Raw genomic sequence first — 17,814 nt, forward strand, 5'->3', positions numbered from 1 at the left:
CTAACCTAACATAAGACTATCAATAGAAACCAACAGATGTTATGTGTCTTGAATCTAACAGAACCATTTTTTCAAGGATGAGTACATTGATGAACCCCTAAAGCTGACATCAACTTTTACTTCGATAGTTTAACTAAACTTTATTTATTTTAGACACTATGATAAGTCCTATCGTGTCATTTTGACACTTTTTTAACAATCAACATAAATTAAAAAAATATGTGTAATTCACTCGCAGATGACATGACATAACGGCGAATTATGAGAAGACATGTGTCAATTTGATTAAAAAAATAAAAATAATTATAAGAAAAATGAAAGAAAAACCATTTAAACTTATATTTTAAGAACATTTCAATAAGAAAAGACTTCATTTCTAGGAGTCATTTCAAAGAATCATATCTAAAATTTTTCACTCGAAATTAGAGTTCCGCCGGAAAAATTGAGGAGATTTAGATTTAATTTTTTTTCCAAAGACGTCTCATATTTACTTTTATAACTTGTAATTCTAATTCTAAATAAAATATGTTTTGGTGAAAAAGAGGGAGAGAGATAACAAAAATGGTGGATCCATTTTTCCGCTGTGGTAGTGATGTTATTTTTTAGATTTGATTTTTTTTTTAGAAAAGTAGCTTTTGTAAGTTATTTCAATCAATTTATGGTTCTTTTTTAATCCTTTTCAATAAGTACATGATTCTTTTTGTTTACTCAAAATCAATACATAATGATGGTGAAAGTTGAAAGAGAAAGAGAAAGAGAGGAGAAGATGAAGTGAAAAAAAATATTTTTTTTCACAAAAAAGGCCTTTCACGCGCTTAAAATCAGTGCAATACATGCACTTTGTGAATTCAGTAAAAAGTGTCAATATGACACAACGGGACATGACATGAAGTGTCTACAATGAACAAAGCTTAGTTAATGTGTCCAAGTGAAAGTTTGTGCCAACTTTAAGAAGCCACCAATGGTTCTGCCTTTTTTTAACTGCCCCATTACATCAGATTTTTGCTTTCTTTGGTCTAAGTTGGGTCATTCCAATATCTATCCTCAAAGCTAGATGTCTTTTTTGTAACATAAGTTGACTAAATTTGAGAGTTCAGAGCTCTAAAAGATAGCTAATGAGGTGAGGATTGCCAGATAACGTATAAACACAACCCATTCCCTCAATCAACATGGGAAATCTAAGACCCTCAAACGCTCAAGGATCAACATATAAAGTGTGGAAAACATAACATGAGACCCCAATATTGACTAACTATGCTCTCAGGATCTGGATCTGTTGCATCCATTCGATTAGGGATTATCCAACAAACCACAAACTAAAACAAACCCACATATTCCAACTCATTATTTGGCCATCTTTAATACCTTAAAGGCCAGGATGGATCAGCCTAAAACATCATCCTTCAGCATGATTATTTTATCCAAGTAGAAACAAACAAGGACTAGTCTTTCTCTAAATTTTGTCATATCCTGCACTGCTTCAATAATATCCTCTGTGTTGTATAGCATGGTTTTATTCACAGAACTATAAGCAATTCACAGGCTGCTACTGTCAAATACTGGAGTGTCACAACTCACGCCTAGGATTTGAATGTACGACCTAAGCAATTCTTGAACCCCCTTAACCACTTCACTAGAATCTTCATTTGATGTTAACATAATGGGTTCAACGATTCATATATAGCCCCAAAAAATCTGTTTTTGCCTTATTTGTACAGAAATGTTTTCCACAACTCAATTGAACCCCCTTGCCCCTCCCTTCAGCTCCGCCCTTGGCTGCCATTCATCTTAGCAAATTGCATCATAGGCACCATACAAGTTGAGTTGAGGCTAGAACGACCCCATGTAATAACACACAAACTAAAGCCTGAGGTTATAACAGAGAAACCACCAGTTCACTAGACAGGGCAATGATTGATGATTCCTTTGTTTCTTCTCAATAGTATTGACTCAAATATATCAAAAAGAACTGAGAAAGATTGAATCTTTATTCTAATTCAATATGAACAGGTTATTGGTAACATAAATTCAAAAGTCAAAATGCAAATTGTTTCAAACATTCATCAATCTCTATAGTCTATAGTAGTATTAATGACTCGATAATCTTTTTACATTGTCTCACTGTCTAATGGTACAATTACAGCAAGTATAAATTTCATACTGTCAAACAAACTGAAAATCTTACATGCATACATTGTAACCAAAGTAAAAGTTAAAGAAAGGAACAGTCTATAAAAAGAATCAACATACTCACCACTAAGGGAATATGCACATCCTATGATATCTGTGTATGAACAAGAAAAAGTCTCAGGGGACAATTTCAAAATTGTATCTAACCTGAAAGTCACTACTGAGTTGAGCTCCTGCACCGGGACGCCTTCCAATTTTTCTCCTTTCATAATCAGTATCATCCGTGGGTAACTCATGACGACAAACAGGGCATGTATTACGTATGTTTAGCCATGGTATAATACATTCCCAATGGTAATAATGGGAACAAGGAAGCTCAGTCACCTTCTCGACAACCAAAATCTCATCTTTACAAACAGCACAGGCTATCTTGTTCTCTTCGTCCTTCAAAGTCACCAATGGAAGATTTTCAATAACAGATTTAGCTGCTGGTGGACTACCCTTCAAATTCCCTTCACTCTCCAGAAATTGCCCAAACAAGGCATCGTGATCAGTTTCGTTTACATGAGCAATCCCATCATCATTTCCATCAAGTTCGAGGCTTCTTTCGATATTATTAATGGCCAAAAGAACTTCCCACTCTAGATTCCTCACAGGCTCATCAACTGAATGTGAATTTGAGTTCCCTCCTTCAGAAGATGAAATATCTGAAGAAACTGATATTTCTTCAATTCCATCAATTACAGAACTCAAATAGTCTCTATCTTCACCCCTTTCATTGACTTCTTCCCACTCAAACTCATCATTCACATCCCTCTGATCATCAATCCGAAGACAACTCCAAAAATCATTGGCCTGATCAATCTCCCCAACATTCAGCTCCACTTCTTGCGAATCAGAGTCCGACCCAACAACACCCACAACCCGAATCCCATCACCCGTATCAACCCCGTTGGTATCTGAGGGCAGAAGAACCCCATCATAATCAGATCCAAAATCACCATACACATCCTCCAGAATAACCCTATTCCCATCATCAAAACCCGAATCTTCTGAAACGTTTCCATCAGGTGTCACAAACAGATCAGTAACAAAATTCATTTGGTCATCATCAACAACAAAGGAATCCGGATCCGCAAGCAAACCCGAGTGATCCGAACCTGAATCTGAATCTAGGGAACCGGGTTCGGGTTCCGAATTTGGGCTATAGTTGAAATCATGAGAGTGGATAAAAAGGGTGTGATTAGGAGGAGAAAGGGAGTCGAAATCAAAAGTAAACGGATGTGGATACTCTTCATCATCATCGTCAACGACGGTAGCATAGATGGTAGACGGGAGGTGGAAACGGTAGATTCCAGAAACTTCCGCCATTGAATTGAAAAAACAAAGTGATGATTCAAACTTCAAAGTTCAAACTTGAGAGAAAATGAGAGTTGCCATCGATCCAATTTTGCTGGTTTCACAATCTTTTTCGGTTGTCTGACTTTGGGTGGTAGAAAAGCAAATTAATTTTTCTTTCGTCGCTAAAAAAATAACATACGTCATGAAGAGTTAACATTAAAAGACAAAGATGAATAAGATAACGATAAAATTATTAATTATTTACAAATAAATGAGATTTTTTATTATTATTTTATGATAAATATATAATAGAACATAATAAAATTTAAATAATAATCAAAATAAATATTAAATTTAAACTGATAATACAATTCAATATAATGTCTTGAATTTTGAAATAAATGTAACACACCCAATATCGCCATTCCCACCATGGCACCATCTCACACCTTACTACATCCCCATCGTATATGCTATTTGTTTAGATTATATACAATATTTTAAAATAATACATATTACTTATAAACCGATAGATTATTTTTCATGAAAAACACAACACACCTAATACTTAAAACCCTTTTCTATTTTTAAATCTCGTGTCAAATCAAATCTGAATAGCAATTAAGGCAGTAATAGCAAAACGAGTGCTAGTGAATAAAAATCTTACTATGTTTGCATATGTTAACAATGTTTCTAAAAAGGTGTTGTGATGATTATAATGATGCAACATTGATTTATTCATTTTTATAAAATGCTTCAGAATGTGCATGAAGTAGAAAGTGGAATCGCACAACCCGTAAGATATCCTTATCTATCACATCCCACATACGAAATGATCCTAAGTTGATTAACTACATAAAGAAATGACCTTTAAAGCACTTGGCAAGAAACAAGAAAGAGAGGAACAAGTAGCCTTCAAATGTGTACAGCAAGTGCAACGTTTTCTGTATTCTTCTGTTGGATGGCTGAGCCACTGTTTGTTCTTTCAAACTTCTCCTGAACACTAATCCGTAAAGCTGACAAAATCTGAATAGCAAAACTGTGCATCTGTAAGAAACTGCTATTTTAGTCACCAAGGGGGAGGGGGGCTCGTTTAAGCCTGTTGAGGAGAGAGTTACAGAAGAGAAATGCGCAAAAACATCACTCTACACACTGATATCTACTCGTGATAAGCAGCAAGGGAGGACACGAACACGATGAAGGTAGGCCTAAAGATTTCAGAGAAGTGCCTAATACCAAGGGTCTCTTGATCGAGTAACAAAAATCTCAAGCACTATCAAAGCTGGATACTCTGGTTCTGCACTAAAAAGGTTACCACTGCAGATATCAAAAACACGAGAACTGCTGCAAGGACATACTTCCAACTAAGCTGCCTTGCATCTATGTCCCGCGAGGCATCAAGTCTGGTTGAAGAATCAGTCTCTTTTGACTTGATCGACATAAAGTCACCATAAACATTCTCTTCCTGAAAATGAATTAACAGAAACAATGGTGCCACAACAGAGTTAGGCATCTTTCCTTTGCTAAGTTGTCAACCAGATAAGTTAAGCTTTGAGTAAAACAAAGTACTCAAGATCTTTTCACTTATAGGCACAGGCACACAGCTAAGGTTATTTGGCTGATGATGGGATGTACAGCATCAAAATATAATAGTTGACTGGTATCTAAAATAGTAAATTCAAATACTGAAATAACCAGAAGAACATATGACTCGTGAGTCGTGAATAAAAATAAGCATAAGACCAAATAAAGCACGTACCACATTAGTTATTGATGAGAACTTTTCTTCCTTGCATTTATTCAGAGAAGTTACAGCAGAAAGCTCAGCCTTGGGAAGCATGGATTCCCTGGTATCTTTGCCATCACTTTCGGGAGCTGGCGAAGGAACTTTATCCTTTTGCTGAAAAGGCTTCTTCTGGGCCTTATTTTCCATTATCAGCAATGCTATCTGAACATTTTTTTGCAGAAAAAACACTAATCTAGATGAGAAAAATTATACAATTACGTCCATGTTTTAATAGTCTTCAAACAATGCTTTTGTTCTAACATTTAGTCCAAATGAACTCTCTTCCATGAAGAAGTCATGCAGGAAAGAATAACCAACTTTAACCACAAAAGGCCAAGCTGGAAACTGAATAACTTGTCACAAGTTAAGCACAACTCATACTCTACTTATAAAAACAACTATTTTGAAAATCTGACTAACTAATTTTAATATAGAGCAAATTTTTTTAATAATGGTCAAAATCGTCTTGTATAGCTCGTTCAACTCTTCCTTTTAAGCCAATTTCTTCCTACAATAAGAGCAAATGTTGCAACGGGAGGTTGCTGTAATAATTATCAACAAACACCATTAAAACTTTCAAGTGTGCACAGACTTGCGCTGCTTCAGCCCACTTTCATTCCTTTCCTTTGACCATGACTGTTTTTGCTCAGTGAAAGAAGCCACTGGAAGTGGTACAAGTGTTAGTGTTATAGGAAGGATAAAACCCGAATATGTGAACCTGTAGAGATCATTGGAAACTCAAGAATACCTGACGTTTAAAATACTTGTTTATCAAACAAGAAAATGTGTGCATGGGGTCTGTGTGCGCGTCTATGCATATACATTATCAGTAAGAAATACTTCTAACGATTACAGTGTGATCTATATGGTCACGAACTCTGAAAAGTTGACTAAATTCAGAGCGAGAAAATGTCAAACTCGATCGAATGAACAGATATTGCTGCTAAAACAAGTAAAAAAAGGAAAAGGACAAAATGCATCAACTATACAGACAAGCTTGCACACACAACAACTGCATTTTAGAAGTCATTAAAATAATGAAGCTGCTAAGATTCCACCAAAGTGCATGAATAATAAATATATTTTTTTTTGACACAAAACTTCGTCTTATCCAAATGCCATCTCATAATTAGGCATAATTTAGGCTGCTTCAGATTAATAACTGGTATTCAATTACGCAGTCATCAATCGGCATTTAAGGCCATTAACCATGTCAATAGACAAAAAAACTCAAAATAACTGGATAGATGGAGGAAAAGGGAAGTCGTACATGTTATCAAGATAATTCCAGTCATAACAGGAATGAGAGTCAGGAAGGAGTGACAAACCTGTTTTTCAAGTCTCTCTCTTTCAAGAGCCAACTGCAAAATTAGATCTGTTATCAATTTACTGCGGAAGTTAATATCTCGGGCAGTAGCCTTCTTCATTTCCTCAGCTTGGCGTAACGATGACTCCAAACATGCCAACCTACCCCTCACAAAAGTTAATTCTTCATTAAGATCTGAGTTAGATTCTGACAAGATAATGCACTTATCTTCAGCACTCTCCATCAAACTTTCTGCTTTAGAAACCTTTGATTTTAGATCCTCAATCAAATCTTCCATGTCTTTGATTGTAGAATTCAACATGATTTGCTTCTCTTGACTAGCTTCAGCAGATGCAACTGCGTGCTGAAGTTGAAGCTCAGAGTTCCTCAGCTGTTTTTCAAGCACAATTATCCTCTCAGAAGTAATGCTACTACTGCTTTTCAGGAAGTTCAGCTCTTTGTCAAGTTCCACATTTGCTTCTTTCAATATTTTACACTCAGTTTCTGCTGTATCAATTCTTCTCTCTGCTTCAGAATTCTTTTCCTTCAACGTATTGATTATATCCTCCATTTCAAGGATCTTAGATTCTATCTCCTGACTATTCCTTGCAGATGTTGTATTGGACAGCTGGAACTCAGAGTCCTCCAACCGTTTCTCAAGAGATTTAACCTTGTCCCCGAGCTCTTTAGAAGTGCTTTCAGACTTCCCTAGTAAGTTGTCTTTTGCTTTTAAATGTTCCTCCATTTCTTGAAGTTTAGATTGTAAGTAGCTTTCTTTCTGAACAGTACCGTTCAGATTAAAATGTGTCATCTGGAGTCGACCCAGTAGTGATTTTGAAATTCCTAAAAGAACTTCAGCAGCATTCTCTCCCTCAAACAACCTTTGCGAAGCATCTTCAATTTCTTCCTCCATGCAGAAAGCTTCTTGCTGCAACCTGACTTCTAATTCTTCTTCAACTTGTCTAGATTCAGTAAGCTTCTTTTCAAGATCTAACTCTCTGGCCAAAGACTTCTCCAGCATCCGCAGAATGTGTCTCTGCTGCTCAACAGTCTGCATTTTTATCTTCGTCTTTGGAGTTAAAAGTGCATCACTGTTAAAATAGTCTGCTGCCTCGCCATCTTGCCCTGTCAAGATGCATCAGCATGAAGTATGATTATATAAGGATGATTAATGTCACAAAAGTTACTTGTTTTAAGTCAAGCACATAATAGCAACAAAACGCCTCATGCAGAGAGAACCAATTCACATTTCCTTGTCCAGACATGCATGGCTAGAAGAAATAAAATCATTAATATTTGCAGACATTCTTCTTTTCTCCTCTATCTTCCTTTTTCCATATATTATCCAAAGGGGTGGTCAATCAGCATCGAAAAGGTTTGTGGGATAAGTAAATTGCGTAGAGCATAAAACACCAAATACTGCTCAACATGAAAGGACACGCATCCACTTGGGTGTCGCTTAGTGATCAATGAAATGAATTGAGCACCTTGAGGTCCCAGGTTCAAATTTCAAGTCCAGAGACAAAAAAACACTAGGTGATTTCTTTCCATCTGTTCTACCCAGAGTTACCTAGTGGGAGGTGCCAGGTATCCATGGAATTAATTAAGGTGCTCAAAAGCTGGCCCAAATACCATGGTCATCAAAAAAATAAAAATAAAAATAAAAATAAAAATAAAAAATAAAAATAATAATAATAATAATAATTATAATAATAATAATAATAATGATAATAATGACGGCAAATATGATAATAAACGTGCTCCCATGATGCATGAATATCTAAGTAGAATCTTAGTTCGACTGATCTATTCACTTTGCATTGGTTCCGCCGAAGCCCATCTTTGATTGCTTTGGAATGGACTGACCACACTGGATTTTGAGCAGCATAACCCAAGATTTCTTTAACTGAAGCTCCAAAAGCTATTCAGCATTACGCAGGATGTAAAGAATTTTTTTTAATGATAGCAGGATGCTGTAAAGAAACCATCCCTTCAAAATTAACATAAAATAAAAATAAACTCACAATCTCGGTCCCCCTGGGAGGTGAGCATAATTCCATGGAAGTTGGTACATTGCGCCCTCAATTCCAATAGGTGGTCCTGCAACTGCTTGAGGGATTTCTCACTGTCGTATAACTTCTCTTCTATCAAAATGAAAGCCTCATCCGCATAGCCACGTGAAGATATGACCTTCCGCACATTGTCAATCTCCGTTGCAACAGAAGATAATAAACCGCTTAGCTCTGTCACCTCTGAATCCAGGACCCCAGATAAGAGATCAAACTCTATTGCCTTCTCAACAATGTCATTTGAAGTGCCCTCCTTCTCAGAGGCAAAAGCCTCAAAGTCACTTTCTCTTGTTTCCACATGCATCACAAATAAATCCAAATTAACTAGTTTCTCAGAGATACACGCCAAGTCTAGTTCAAGCCTTGTTAAAATCTCCCCGATTCTTCCTACTTCATGCATGACATTACCACCACTGGATGACAAAACTTCTAGAGAGTCTACTGTATTTGATTCTACCTCCACTTCATTGGTGTTAACACCTTCAGTGGAAGTAGTTGCACCATTCGCTGTGTCAGCATTCATTAGTCTAACCCGTTTTTTAACCTGAAAATAAACCAATACCAATATTTTTAAGGAAAAAAAATGTGAAGGTGCAGGAATCTCAGAGGTAAAAGGTAGTAAGTGAAACACACGCTTCTTTGAAGTAAGTGCACAGTTTATCGAAAATAAAGAAATACTAAAAGTAAAAACAGATGGTTTTAGTACATACAACAATCAAATCGCAATTATTATTACTGATATCAGCATCCAATATACAGTAATGATGATATTAATCCAACTCCTCAGAAAAATCATTCAAATATAATTCTACAAGCCCATCAAAAGATAACTCCAATCGTTAAACAAATTCTCATTTACAATTAATCAACCATTAAGTAAATTAATTTGCAGAATGCAATGTCATATTTGGTTACTTTAGTAATTGTACTATGATAATAGAGGAGATAGGCAAAAGAGAGCCCAGAATTAAAAGATATCAGAGATAAAGGACTTGCATACTAGAAGAAAAAGAGTCATTTATTTGAAGAAAATGAAGAAGAAAGAACAGAAACCAAAGAACTATAAGAGCATAAGTAATGGATAGATAGACATTACTAACAAATGACAAACAAGATGGATAGGCCTTACAAACTCGAGAAGAAGAAAAAAAGAGCACAATAACAATAACGAGAACGTGGAAACATACATGGATCTGAACCCTACTATTCAAATAGCAAATCTCAATTTTCCTCTTCTATTTTCTCATATTTTAAAGTAAGATTCAAAGAATTGACTACTTCTCATTGGGATTTCCAGTCTCACTCGTCAGAAGTGCATAAAGTGATACACCTAGTTCGCATCACTTCATGGCTTTAAGGGACGAGCCGTGACACATTATAACACAGATGAACACGCAATAAATAAATCTCTGGTAAACATATCCTCTTTGAAACCGGAAGAACCGAAAGAAACTATAAGGTTTAAAGGATATGAGAGTACAGATGCTTCCCACGACAGTTACAGCTAAAAAGTGATTGTTCACATATACTAAAAGCTCCATGGAGGTAAAACTATATTGCTTCTGAGATCAGCTTTCATAAGTTATGTAGATTGGGTATGGGAGTCGAAAGCAATTCTTACCCATAAAAGTTATATAACAAGTCATGAATGTGCAGCTAGTATAGATAAAAAATTAACAGCAAATGTGCGACTTCAATAACTATCTAAGGGAAAGAGATAAGAAGATACAACAACACAACATATGGGAAACCATTTCTTCTTGTGCATTACCTTTGATTCTTGGAAATGTGTTTGAAGATATTTTCCACCAATTCAGTCCTTCCTTGACAAATATCTCAAATCATACTCCATAATACTCAAAATTATCACCAATACACTATCCTCACATCCACCAAATATTAGTTACTTTTATACCCAGCTATAAACAGTGGAAACTAAAGACTTCTCATCCATTACAGTACTATTAACACACCCAACTACAACAATTAATTCAAATAAACCGTAAAATCAATCATTCCAAGAAAAGAAAAGGAAACCATTTCCACTCAAGATTCGCATCATTTGAGAAAACCCCTGATCCAAATCAGAAAAATTTAACTCCCAAACACTTAAAAGATGAAACTTTTCAACACCCATCTCAATAATTAGTAAAACAAATCAAACACAACGAAGAAATGATCAATTTTAACGATTAAAAAAACTACAGGATCAAGAAACTATAAGGAATTTGTCTACTTACTCAACAATTATCAGCTATTAGATGAATATCAGATTTACTAAGCAAAGATTAGAGAAGTTCATCAGTCACATACCTTCCTTGCCGTAAATTCGCGAGTTCTACAGAGTGATTAGTCTCAAAATTGATTTATTTTTTTGATTCACTTGAAATTCTGTTTATTTTTGTATTATTTTTTTATCATCTTCTATGCACGTGATGGTCACATGATAGGGCACGTGTTCTCTTGTCAGCTTTACCGAAAAGGTTTTAACTGGGCCGTCTATAAAGGAACTGATATATCGGCCCATTGAGTGCCTCGTCTGCTATTAAACCCGGCCCATGAAAAACCCCGGGGAATTTTATAAGAGGAAATTTCAAAAACAACTAAAGACTAACAACAAAATCGGGGTTTTTTTAGCTATAGTTTGCTTGATTATGATTCGTGGATGCATTTTATAGAGAGAATAGGGACAAGTGAGATTGGGAGAAGGAAGAAAGTGGTGAGCGAGATGTGGGAAGGAGGCACAATCAATTTGTATATCCGATTAATAATTGTATCATGTATACAATTGACATAATTAATCTGTACCAAAACTAGTTGCTAGAAGGAGGAGAGAGGTGAGCAAGATTTGGATAGGGGGAGAGAGACAAGCGAAAGAGGAGAGAGAGGTGAATTGTATTTATATACCTGTTGTGATAATTGTACATGTGTAACTAGTACGTATATTTATCAGTGAATACAATTGTATCAGTGAATACTAATTGTATCAATGTTGCATCTAGTTCAAGTGTAATACATTTGTATCAATATTGTATTTCACGACAAATTGCATATGTATTGTACAGATTTGTTGTCATGTGTGTTTGTATCTTGTATCACTGAAAGAGGACATTCATTAATTTGTTGATATGTATATTTGTATTTGTTGCCTTATGTATACTTGTACTAGTATGTTGTCATGTATATATAAATGAAAACTTTATTTATTGCTGTCTTAACTATTGCTGCATAACAATACTGGCAGATATTGCTGCATAACAATACTGGCAGATACATCAAATGGATGTATTCAATGCATTTCTTCAGGGAGACGAAATCTACATGAAGCTACCTCAAGGATTTGAGGGTCTCCTTCTATGGATTGAAACAAGCTACCAGACAGTGGAATGCAAAATTGTCTGAGGCATTACTAAGGTTTCTGTTCAAGCAAAGTGAACACGATCATTCCTTTTTCATCAAGCAAACATCAACAGGGTCAGTGTTTGTTCTTATATATGTTGATGATATGTTAATTACAGGAAGTAGTGTTCAGCTTATTGAAGAAACTAAAGACAAATTGAACCAGACCTTCAAAATGAAGGATCTAGGTGAACTCAAGTTCTTCTTAGGGATTGGGTTTGAAAGGTCAAGTAAAGGCATACTGATGCATCAGAGAAAATATGCATTAGAACTTATTGCTGAAACTGGATTGGGAAATGCAAAACTTGCACTAACTCCTATTGACAACAACAACAAGCTAACTTCAAAGCAATATGATGAATACAGGAGCATAGCTACATATGACGTCCCGCCATCCATTCAGGATGAACGCCACCCAACTAGGCAGCCAGCAGGCGCAGCAGGCGAGGGGGCAGGCTGACCATGCAGGCCAGCAGCCAAGGGGGCCAGCAGCGGGTGAAGAGACAGCCGTTACAACAGTTTCAGCTGTTACGGCAGTTACAGCCGTTACAGCTGTTACACTTGGTAGTGGGGCGGTAGTTTTAGGAGTTTCAAGCCTTTGGGAGGCTTGTGCAGATCATGGGGCAGACTAGGAGCATCTAGGAGTCCTTTTTGGAAGACTTAGAAGCTTGTCTTGTAGGCATAGGCTTAGGAACTTGTATAGTGTAGCATTTACTATCTCTTAGGCATTAGAGTAGTATAAATAGTAGTTCATTTTACTTGTAAAGCATCCAATCATTTTTCAAGTAATAGAAGTTCCTTCTTCCAAAATTCTGTCTACTTCTTATATTCTTAGCAATCCGAGTTTTAGGCTTACTTGAGTTTGCAAGAACGTGCAAGAATCGTGAGTAAACCGTCAAGTGCCGCACGGAGTATTGTCCGAATCTAAAAGTCCGTGACAATTGGTATCAGAGCAGGTTCATCGTAAGAGAATTACGAACGAAGGAGACAGAAGCGGCGGAGCAACACCCCCAACGTTCAGGTGGGAAAGAAGAACAAGAAAGGGAAGAAGCAGCAGCAGAAGGGAAATGATCCCAATCTGCCTATTCTGCCCGATCTTCCACCTACTGATCCACCACCAACTAATCTTCCATCAGGCAGTCTACCACCAGGTGGTCAGCCATCAGGCAGTCTGCCACCAGGCGGCCAGCCACCAGGCGATCTTCCAACAGGTGAGTTACCATCAAATGTTCCTCCATCAAGCGACGGACAAACATCTTTCCAGCATAATGTTGTCGATGAGAGTGACGGTGACGACAGCGAAGAAACTATCGACGTTATTGTGGGACATGAATGGCTTGCCAGCGTTGAAAGGGCAAGGCTAGCTGTTGAGATTTTAGGCCAGCACTTGAATGGGTTGGACAGCGATGTCAAAGACCTTGAAGAGAACTCCCTTGAGGAAGTTGAAGCCATTCAGAAGGAGTTGTATCTACGCAAGCGGTCTGAATTAGCGATGAAGGAAACCATTACTTCCTTGGAGTTCAGGTTCATGGACGCCCTTACGACGATCCAGACGCTGAAGAACAAGGTTGAGGCCCTCGAAGAAGAGAGGGAGGTTGGAGCAACAACATCACTTGGACAGGAAAGGGAGTCCAGAGTCGAGGTTCTCAAGCCACCAACATTCAAGGGTGTCTGTGACGCCCTAGAGGTAGGCAATTTCCTTTGGCACTTGGAAAATTATTTCAGGTGTAATCGGGTCAGGAGCGATGCAAACAAGATCAACACTGCCCTGTTGTATCTTTCCGACGTAGCCATGTTGTGGTGGAAACGCAAAGATGCCGAGATCAAGAGGGGCACACGCACCATCGACACATGGGAACAATTCCTTGAGGAATTCAAGAAAGCTTTCTTCCCCAACAATGCTGTTTATGAAATGAAACGCAAGCTCCGAGAGTTGAAGCAGACGGGAAGTATTAGGGCCTATGTGAAAGAGTTCACAATCTTGACCCTCCAAATTCCCTAACTCACGAAGGATGACATGCTGTTCACCTTCATGGACGGGCTACAGAATTGGGCGAGGACCGAGTTAGAGCGGCGTCAAGTAAAAACCATCGATGAGGCCATCACTCAAGCCGAGACCTTGACAGATTTCAAACATGATCGTTTGGACAAGGCAAAGGGCAAGGAGGCAAGGGGCAGTCAAGCTAAAGGTGGGGGAGACCGTGGCCGAGGCAGAGAACAGTCGGCACAACCCAAGCAGAAAGACACACCCAAGTCTGATGGCAGACGGTTTGAACGCCGGAAATTCTCGGAGAAGCGGACGCAGTCCAGCAGAGGAGACGGGTGCTACATATGCGGCGGACCACATGGTTATGCCAGGTGCCCAGAGATGAAGAGCCTTAGTGCCATCGTCCGTGAGCGGAAGGAGAAGGAGGCACAAGACAAGGCGAAATCGGCAGACACCACTCAGTTGGGCATGGTTGGAATCTGTGGTGCCATAGCTAAGCAGGCTGACAACCCAGGGGATTTCAGTACACAATATGTGGATATCTCCATCAATGGGCAACCAGTTCGGGCCATGGTAGATTCCGGGGCTGAGGCTAACATCATGACCAAGGCGGTGTGTAACGATTCAAAAAAAGAGAGAATTATGTAAATAAGAATAAATAGGTATTTAAGGGCATAATTGTCCTTTCACGTTTTAAATGAATAAATAAATAAATAAATAAAACAGATTTGTATTTATTTATTTTAATGTTATTTGACTAATTCTTGAATTAGTCTCCTAATCCAATTAGCCCTCTCTCTCTCACGCTTCTAAACTCCCTCTCTCACGTTCTCCATCTTCCTCACATTATTTCTGCCAAAATATCAATAATTTTCATGCTTGAAGAACTCACAAAAAATTTTTTTAAGCAAAAGAAAAAGTAATCAAAACGTGAAGGCTAAGAGAGGTATACTTTGAAGTGAATTGGGAGTGGTTTGGAGGAGTTTTCCGGGCAGCAACATTAAAGTTTGAACATCGATTAAGGTATGAGTTTCTCTCATGGAATTCTTTCTCCAAGAGTACTTTCTTTCGGACGTTTCTTAAACTCTTGAAACTAAGGTTGTTCCCCTTCGTATGTCCTTGTCCTTAGCTCCCTAATGAATTTGTAGGATGGGTATGTTGTGCTGCTAGATTTTTGCATGAATGATGTGTTTAAATTAAATATGAGTGTGTTTATGTGCGGGAAATCGCGATAATGATCATCAGAATATGACCGGAAAAAGTTGATGTATGGGTGTGTATAGGGCAGTGTTTTAGGCATTGTTTTGGGGTATATAAGTTGTTTATTTATCATGTATTTTATGTGTGAAATGGGTGTGCAATGTGATGTTCATTTTGATGAAGCATAGTGAAGTGAATGAACCATGAAATCTCCCTAAGAACTAATGTGAAACTTGATGAAAAAGTGCAGAAAAAATAGTGGAATAAATTTCCAAAAACATAGAAATAGGTTTAAAAAGAATCTGGAAATTTTTGGATGTCAAAGAATTAAAAAAAAAAATAGAGGGGCTGTGGGGGTTCGAACCCACCACCTCACAGCCTCCTCTTCAGCGAAAATGAGAGGAAAAATAAGGGGGCTGTGGGGGTTCGAACCCACAACCTCCCTATTCAAGCGAATTTAATTAAAAATAATAATAATAGTAAATTAAAATTCTAATTAAAGTTGGAAAATTAATTCTCTTATGTAAACATTGAGATTTAATTTAGAATTTTAATTAAAAATAGAATATTAATTCTTTTATGTAAATATTGAGATTTAAATTGGAATTCTAATTAAATTAGAAAATTATTCTTTCATGTAAATGATTGAAATTTAATTTAGAATTCTAATTAAAATAGAAAATTTATTATTTCACGAAAATGTTGAGACTTAACTTAGAGTTCTAAATTTATGAATATTAGAACAAAAATCAATGAAAAATATAAATGATATCCAAATAATTCAAAATTTGGGTTCTCGTGTCCAAACCTCCGTATTGATACATAAGTCATACGTGAGTGAAATATTCAAGAATAATGTCATCTACGTAGATCAAAAATCAAAGATCTTGGCATATATACAAGATACATAAGTCTTGTAATACATAATCTTAGAAAAACAAGAATTCACTTAACGAACTATAAATGAAGCCTCATGGCTTGTATGTATAGATATATAAGTTTAACATACGTTCAAGAATAAGTGAACCTAAGATATACGTAATGAAATGAAGAATGTGGTGACAATCATGATGTGAGGTTAATGCGTATGATGAGAGCAATCTTAAATGAGCTTAAGTAAATGTTACCGATACATACTCACCAATGAGAGTGTAAGATAATGAAGAGACCAGTCTCTATGAATACTCTAATAAAAATATTGAGTTTAAAACACTTAATACTAATGATGAGATGAGAAATCATCTATTGAGCTATGATGTCTTCATACTAGAAGCAAACTTCTATGATGTATGAGTTGCATGTAATGGAACTTTATACCGAGCACCGATAGGCTAGCTATGAGTGGTGATGCCTTCTTTCGGGAAGGGCGGAGGTTCACGTAATTCTCATGAGATGAGACTGTCCGGCTTGCCGGGTATGGGTCTCCACACATCTCCTAGTCTTTGAACCTATATTACCACTATAGGGATCTGGCGGGGTTAAATTCCCATATACGCTAGCATGTTATTTGAATCGCTTTGGCCGGTGATTCCACCTCTTTTCGGTGTGGGGAAGACACTGGATTTCATGATGCTCACATGATCTATGTCGGTTAAAGTTAAAGTTCCCAATGAATGAATGAGGCCAGCCTCAAATGAATCATATAAAGAAATGAATGATACTGAAGGTGTTAGGATAGGATAATCAAGAGGTGAGCTAGATTCAGGTAATGACATTAGGTCATTCCTGATCATTGCACAGCAAACCCGATGAAAGTCTTAAACTACATCCTAGGTATAGCTGGTGTTCGCACTGGCCTATGAATGAATTGAAATGAAATACGAATGAATGAGTGAAGCAGACTCTGTGTTTGCTAAAGAAGGCTCCCTAGTTGAGGTCCCATATGTTGAGCCCTCATTTTGGAAAGTCTTAAAGTTAAGTCTATGATAATAAGGTCTCATGGTATACGAATGAATAATATGAAAGAAAGTATGTGTTATATGTTATGTGTTATATGAATATGTTATGTTTTGTGTGCTATACGATAATTATAATGATGCATGTCACTCTCATGGCATAACTTTCCCAATCTCAATTTGGCAAGTCCACTGACTTGACTTCCAAAAATCATGTTGTTAGGAAAGAGCTATTCTTCCTCATGCATGTCCCTGGTGTGTACTTGCATATACTCATACTTAGTACAAGTGTGTACTAATTCCATACGAACATCTATTTTTAGGTGCAGGCACAGGTGGACGCTAGAGCTACAGGTTCGTTGTTGCAGCTATCCGGACATCAGTATTCATCCGGAGTTTGGTAGGTCCTCATGCTTTCGAGGATGCTACTGTTTTACATTCTAGCGTAGTTTTAGAGTTGAGCTAGCGGAACATGTTCCACTAGCGTTTCTTTCCTGTTTTGGTTCAAACTTTGTATTGGTGCTATTTTGGCCGATATACAATTAATACTTAATGAATTATTTCTTTCAGTTGCTTATCTCTTAAATGTTAGATGGTTGATGATGAACGATTACGAAATGTTAAGAATGTTCAGCAAGTATGATTAAAGAATCAAAAATTTCAAATTTTCCGCTAAAATTAATCTATGTAAAGTAAGAATG

At 37.1% G+C, this 17,814-nt stretch overlaps 2 protein-coding genes across 2 annotated transcripts; both read right to left on the minus strand.

The window, feature by feature from the left end:
- Nucleotides 1-2,047: 2,047 nt before the first annotated feature.
- LOC101254448 (E3 ubiquitin-protein ligase CIP8) lies at nucleotides 2,048-3,501 on the minus strand. Its single transcript, XM_004233352.5, has one exon. The coding sequence runs from the start codon at nucleotides 3,499-3,501 to the stop codon at nucleotides 2,308-2,310; it is 1,194 nt and encodes a 397-aa protein (XP_004233400.2). The 3' UTR covers nucleotides 2,048-2,307.
- Nucleotides 2,048-11,083, minus strand: LOC101254160 (WPP domain-interacting tail-anchored protein 1). The gene is made up of 5 exons (XM_004233351.5): nucleotides 10,946-11,083; nucleotides 8,588-9,176; nucleotides 6,586-7,688; nucleotides 5,231-5,419; nucleotides 2,048-4,936 (listed from the first exon to the last, which is right to left on the minus strand). The coding sequence occupies exons 2-5, from the start codon at nucleotides 9,153-9,155 to the stop codon at nucleotides 4,748-4,750; spliced, it is 2,049 nt and encodes a 682-aa protein (XP_004233399.1). The 5' UTR covers nucleotides 9,156-9,176; nucleotides 10,946-11,083; the 3' UTR covers nucleotides 2,048-4,747.
- Nucleotides 11,084-17,814: the final 6,731 nt, after the last annotated feature.

The sequence above is a fragment of the Solanum lycopersicum genome, chromosome 2 (assembly GCF_036512215.1).
Source record: "Solanum lycopersicum chromosome 2, SLM_r2.1".
In the NCBI taxonomy this organism is placed as follows: domain Eukaryota; kingdom Viridiplantae; phylum Streptophyta; class Magnoliopsida; order Solanales; family Solanaceae; genus Solanum; species Solanum lycopersicum.